Raw genomic sequence first — 6,627 nt, forward strand, 5'->3', positions numbered from 1 at the left:
AAGCTTTCGTTTACTCATGGTCCAAACAGGTGTGGGATGTATTTCTGAAGCTAAAACGCCGGCACCTTAGTCTTAAGACATGAACCCAAACGCTGAACGTCCGGCTAAAAGCCCGAGTTCATATATATAAACAAAAGGGCTACCTGTGGTACAACGCGACGGCCCGAGCGCGTTGCGTTGCTTCCGTCACGATTTTCGTCTTCTGCACACTTTGACAGCGAAAAGCATGTATACTACCTGAAGCTAGAATTCAAATTTGAAGGAGAAACTGCATATATACTTCCCAGGTATAGGCGTATAGCACCTGCCATATTGCCATGCCATCACACTAGCAGAGTTCAATTTTGTGCATTACACAGCATTGCGACGGTACACCAAAAAAGAAAAGAACAAACTGTGACAATTTTTAGCGGACGATCATAGAGATCACAAAGCCATGGGAATCTCTGAAGAAAAACATAAAATATTGGTTCAGCACGAATGTGCTACAGAGCATTATTAAAGCCACAAATGGACAACCAGAGGCCAATCAAACTCGAACAGGCTCTTGTCATCAGCAATATTTCATAGGATGATCTATGTTTTACCAACCACCGTTGCAGTTGGTCAACATCATGCTATTAACTCCTCATGTTTTGCAAGTGAGCGACACACTTCTCAAGGAGTAGCAGTTCGTTTACAGCCACATTCACCGCTCGACGGAAACCTGCACAGCAGCAATCTCATCAGCGGAGCCGATTTTGGCTACTCAGAATCACGAGGGGCAAAAATACAGAGAAAACGATATCTGTTCAAACTGCACTAGCAAAACAGTTTCTAACCGTTAAACTTGTTCTCTCGTCTCTTTGCACATCTCAGCAGAGAGAGAACAAGTAGTACACTGTACTAGCAAGATTACCAGTCATGGGTAACATTTGATTTCTAGTAATACTGAAATACTTTTGGCTCAAGGTGATGATTAGTGACAATGAGAGCATGCATGAGTCCATATCTGAAGATTGAGCTGAAACCTTCCTGCCATTGTGTTCTCTATAAAATGCAAAGACTCTAGCTCGTGACTGATGCGACTATACAACAAAAGGATATCAAAGAAATGATATAAAATTGTCTCATATGATAAACTGCATTGTGGTAGGACATCAGCATAATGAACTACGAACTGTGCAGATCGAGGAGTGTTTCCCAGCTCCAAGAGAAAAAGCGAATAAGGTCAAAGTAGGCGATATAGTCACATTATTCAAGGTTCCAGCTGTACTGTGCATACCACTAGATTTTTTTTCACCACTGCAGAGAATATTGATCCAGTGCTTGCAAACAAAACAATAGAGTAACAGAGGATGTCATATCACCTCTTGAACCAACAAAGCGTATCAGCAGATGTAACAGCACAATCATCTCAACTGTTGTTCAGCAGTTCAACTTGATCATTTGCACCACCAATGGTAATTCCTATGAGAAGAATATAAGTCAATAACAATTGAAAAACATGGACCAAAAAATAACTGATAAGAGGTGGTGAAACATAAATGAAACACTTATTATATATCTCACCTTGCAGAAAATACTAGCTTTTGCTACTAGTCAAAGAACAATTAAGAAATGACATGTACTGCAAGAAATCAAGAATTAAATATTCGTCAAGACATCTAATCTACCTCAAAGCAAAAGATAACGGTATTCAGTGATTTACTTAACCAAGAAGCATTTTAGATTTTGTTTTGGTGTGGGCCCATTCGTAATTTATATCTATGTTTTGTATGCACATGAAAGCGAAAGAATACCAGAATGAACGCATATTTTTCTACAGTTCAGAACAAAGAATGCAGACCAAAGAAATAAGAAACTAAGTAACCACCCTAAATTCCAACATAGATTGAAGCTCGAGCAATTGACAAGGCAATATCCAGAATCCAGACATTAGAGTCCAGTTGCTTAAACTGAAAGAGAAAAGAGTTCAGCATTGACTCGCCAATTGGTTATTGTTCTATTATGCAACACAAACAAAATGCTGACTATTGGTCACTTTGGTTCCTTAATTTGTCAACTCTCGTGATTCAGTGAGATTATATTATCCAATATACCACAACAGAACAAGATGGAAGAACAATTATAAACCGGTGCCAGGATACAACTATATTGTTCCTCAAGTGTATGCTTGCTGGTAAGCAAATTACTTTTTAATGGTGCCACTTGACTAAACGTACAAGCCCAAACTCTAGCAGTAAACACAATGATCACTGTTTAGATTTAGATGTGTAGCCCAACTGAACATCAAATAATTGATTATGAATTATGCTATAAGCAAATTGCGGGATGTGACTCTGGAACTCTCGATGAAGAGCAAATATATGAAACACATGCAAGTAACAATGCCAGGACTTCCTCCTATACATCTTCTAGTTGTGAAAGGGTTATTTTTCGCTCTCGCGTAGTTGCGTGAATGACTTGTTAGTAACTTGGTGCAAATCCTACTAGAACGAGCAGCAGCAGGAGGATCCAGAGTATTAATTGCTCATCATTTAGTTAGCAGTTCTTTCAAAAGAAGCTCCATGAAAACTTATCATTTGTAAATGAACTACGGCTGACTCATATATTGTAAAGCATCTTGAAGGTGGATATAGTTGAAAGATTAAAGTGAACTCTGCAACACTGTAAATATTGGCGGTACCTGGAGTGTAGAAACTTGTGTAATGAAAAACATATTGTCTGCCGATTCGTTTCTTCGACACCTCCTCTATCTTCATGGACTTGAGATGGATCATATAGATGCTAGGATACACATCGATGAAGATCACATCCGCATCTACCGCACAACCAACTGCATGGGCTCCAATACCTCCAACCATACACGCTGACACCGCTTCAGGCGCAAGAATTTTTTCGAGTTCAATGACCCTTAGATGTGTCCATGTCACCACCCCGTCAATGCTCGCCACCTTTGACCACAGATTAAGATTGAAATTGAATCGTTCCACTCCAGCTAAACCGAGGCATCCATCCTTTGTCGGCATGATGATAGTCTGATCGTAGGTATATGGCACCTCCTCAACTAAATCCAAGCTATGCTTATCCAAAAGGAACTCCATGATGTTATTGTTATCCAACGGGAAGTAGATCGTGTTTCCAACCAGAGCCGTCGGCTTTGGCAGAATTAATGCATCTGGTATAACAATCGAAGTGATCTCACCCCAGGCACCGGTCACGGACGAGAAGACGCATGCGGAGGTGATGAAATCCCTGTCGTCACTGAACACGAACACCACGAGAAACGGGCACAAATGGCAGTCGCGGTGGTCGGCGTGGCCGGCCGCGCACAGAACCACGCCATTGTACTGAGCATAGTCCTGCGCGGGGAGCGGTAGGTACTGCTTGTCGCCGGTCACGAGGTCCCAGACAAGCAGCATCCCAGTGCGGCAGCTCTCAATGAGGGCGCGGCCGTGGCGGCAGTCGAGGGCCCACCAGTCATCTGGGGACATCGTGGCGGTGGAGAGCGCGAAGCCGCCAGAGGTGGGGACGAAGAAGGGAGGCCCTTTCTGGTTGAAGAAGCCGAGCACGGGAGGTGTGCCGCCGTGGAAATCATGGAAGCGGCGGAGGAAGCGGGCGTCATGGACGAGGCCGCGCCAGTGCTTGCAGACGAAGGAGGCGCGGAAGAGGTGGATCGGCTCCGGCGGGAGGCGCAGGAATATCTCCCGAAGGAGATCGTCCGGGGGAAGTGGCGCGGCGGCGGCCGCTGGCGAGCTTGTCTGTGCCTCCATGGGGTTCGGGGGAAAGTGGGTGTGTGTAGGCTTTGGGCTTTGAGAGAACGAACAAAATAACTGGGCTCTGCTTTAAGTTAGGGCGAGTACTAGGTGACTTCCAACTCCGGCTCGCCGGGGCAGAAGGAATCTGCGGCCAGGGGCAGCGGAAGAAGTGTGCGTGGGCGCTAAGGTTGGAGGTAGGGACCTACGAGGGATAGGAGCTAGCCGGCGGCGGGATCTGGAGGAGGAAGGCGAGGAGCGTGGCCACCACCGTGCGTGGATGCGGTTGAGAGAGAAAGAGAGAAGGGGATCTGGAGGAAGAAGGTACAGGAAGAAGGTAGAGGAAGAAACAAGATAAGGTGGGGGCAGGGAGGTGCGCGAGATGTATGATGCGCCTCGATCACGTGGCTCGCGCGTGACCGGGTGAAGATCAGCCGGTCGGCCAGGCACAAGCGTTTCCCTTAAGTTAGGCCCCCTTCCACCCTTCGTCAAAAAGAAAATCGAAAAACACTTCCAAAGCATCATCACATTGAGAACACATTGACCAATCTCAAAGCATCCTCCCATTGGTCATCGATTTAATATGAAATCGACTCTAAAGTTGGTGGCAGATGTGAGTGGTGTCATCCTTTCCTCAGCAACCTTCGTTAATCTTCTCTCAACATTGGTAGGTAGATAAACAAAATATGAATTATATAACATAATATATATAATAAAAAACTATTTTTAAATATAAATTTACTAATATGACATATAGCTTGCAAAATGTCAAAAACCTTGAGGCAAACAACCGGTTAATGTCCTAGGACCTCAGGCTCAATCACATTGCATAAATACTACACACTATACAAACCCATATACCTTCGAGACACTCATGGCTAAGTGCAAGAAAACTCAACTCATATATCATAATTGAGGTCAGCATAAGAAAAAGCCAATTACATATACAACATTCAATGTGGACCGTCTGATATTTCAGGCTCCTCTTTAACCTTGCGATTGTTGGAGAGAATGTTTTGATCTTCCACTTCACAGAAATGGCCTCACCGCTTGCATTTTCACTCCAACGCTAGTGCACATTCTTACTGTAACTGGAAGGCATTAAGAAACTACCATGTCACCAGAGTGGAGGAAAGGTTCTCAGGGAAAATAGTAACTTCAAGTAAATACTACAATAACTTATAAATACTAAATGTAAAAGTTTACAGATGTAATCGTTTCAATCATTTATGGACACTACATATTCATATAAAAATCTCCCTAAAAAGCAAACAGAATACTTTCTAAAATCTTAGCCATTAAAACTTGAGTTCTACATATATAGGTTGAAATGGTGCTTTTTGTAATGAAAACAAAATGGAAGAATTAACATGTGACTAGACCAAGCAAAGAGGAAAGGTTCTTGGGACAAACTTTAACTTTGAAATAAATATTAAAAACTTCATAAAAAATTACAAATGGTATTCATAGATTTGTTTCTCCAAAAAAAACTAAATACTTCCCTAAATTTTCAAACATTAAAACTTGACTTCTACATAGGTCGTGATGGTGCTCTTCTTAATAAAAAAATGCAAGAATTACCATGTCACTAGAGATAGCAGAGTGGATTGGTTCCCGGGACAAATTTAAACTAAAAATAAAATTTAAAAACTTCCAAAAATGTAAAAATTACACATGTATTTTCTTGAATCATTTATATGGGTATTCATAGATTTTCTCCATCGATAAAAAAACTCAATACTTCCCTCAATTTTCAAATATTAAAACTTTAGATACACAGGTCGCAACAATGATCTTTTTTTTGTATGAAAAAAATGCAAGCCCATGCATGCTACCTAAACATTTTACATGTCTATTTTTTCCTGATTATTTTTCACATTTAGGAAACTTCTTTTTCGCTGCTCAAGCTCATTTGCGATGTATGCGGGTTGGCGCACAGGATTGGCGGGAAAGATATCCTCACTTAACCCATTGATGTTTCTCTACTGACATAGCTATCCAATAGTAGATGGAAATGCTTTTCCAAAACGAAATTGCCAGTCGGTGGTAGGTCCAGTTCAGCCACTGAACTACTGTAACAATGCCAGCCAGCACCTTGAAGATGCCCCATACTCTAAATCCGCCGCCATACATGCCTGCGTGAACAGCAGCTTCAGCAATGTCACAAACCATGCAGAGATGGGCCGAAGGTGCCGCCTCTCACTATGCACATGAATCATATATACTCATTTAGCTCTCAAGTATTTGTAAGTAATGTGGCAGCTGAACATTTAGTTCCATCTATGCAGAATCAGTAATGGAAGAAGCAGCAGTGTGTATTATGTTCTGTCTACTCCAACAATGCTGCCAGTACCTTGAAGATGAACGCAAACTCTAAATCCAACTGAAACTTATTGTTATCTCTCTCAAAAAAACATCAAGTGGTTTACAAGTCTGAACCCTGAAAAATATCTGGAGAGTTGGCTTTCTGCAGATAGAATATCAGCCAGAGCATCACATTAACGCATTACAGAACTTAGCGTAACCGACATGCCCTCAAGAAAGCAAGGACACAGGCCAGGCACCACACTACGATCAGCAGCAATGGAGACACCAAAGGCCAAACAAATGTCATCTTCTACAGATTTTCTAACGAAGTATGACGTTTATTTTTGCGACCACCGGTGCAGTTGGTTAACGCCAAAAATATCACTATGGGTAACATCCCGTGATTAATTTGACATGTTTGCGAGCTAACGTCACATTACTCGAACATTGAGGGCATGGCCAATGTATAACCCTAGGATGATGCCTCGCGTATCATGTAGGATCGGATGTCAGAAAAAATAGATTCGGATGGGAAAGCGGGATTCTCTATAGGGGCAGGGGAGATGGCTCTGGCGACTGGCGA

The 6,627-nt window shown here is 42.5% G+C and overlaps 1 protein-coding gene across 1 annotated transcript; it reads right to left on the reverse strand.

The window, feature by feature from the left end:
• Positions 1–275: 275 nt before the first annotated feature.
• LOC119283899 lies at positions 276–3,755 on the reverse strand. The gene is made up of 3 exons (XM_037563256.1): positions 2,669–3,755; positions 1,350–1,449; positions 276–706 (listed from the first exon to the last, which is right to left on the reverse strand). The coding sequence occupies exons 1-2, from the start codon at positions 3,753–3,755 to the stop codon at positions 1,397–1,399; spliced, it is 1,140 nt and encodes a 379-aa protein (XP_037419153.1). The 3' UTR covers positions 276–706; positions 1,350–1,396.
• Between the last annotated feature and the right edge of the window lie 2,872 nt (positions 3,756–6,627).

Source organism: Triticum dicoccoides, chromosome 4A, assembly GCF_002162155.2.
Source record: "Triticum dicoccoides isolate Atlit2015 ecotype Zavitan chromosome 4A, WEW_v2.0, whole genome shotgun sequence".
Taxonomy (NCBI): Eukaryota; Viridiplantae; Streptophyta; class Magnoliopsida; order Poales; family Poaceae; genus Triticum; species Triticum dicoccoides.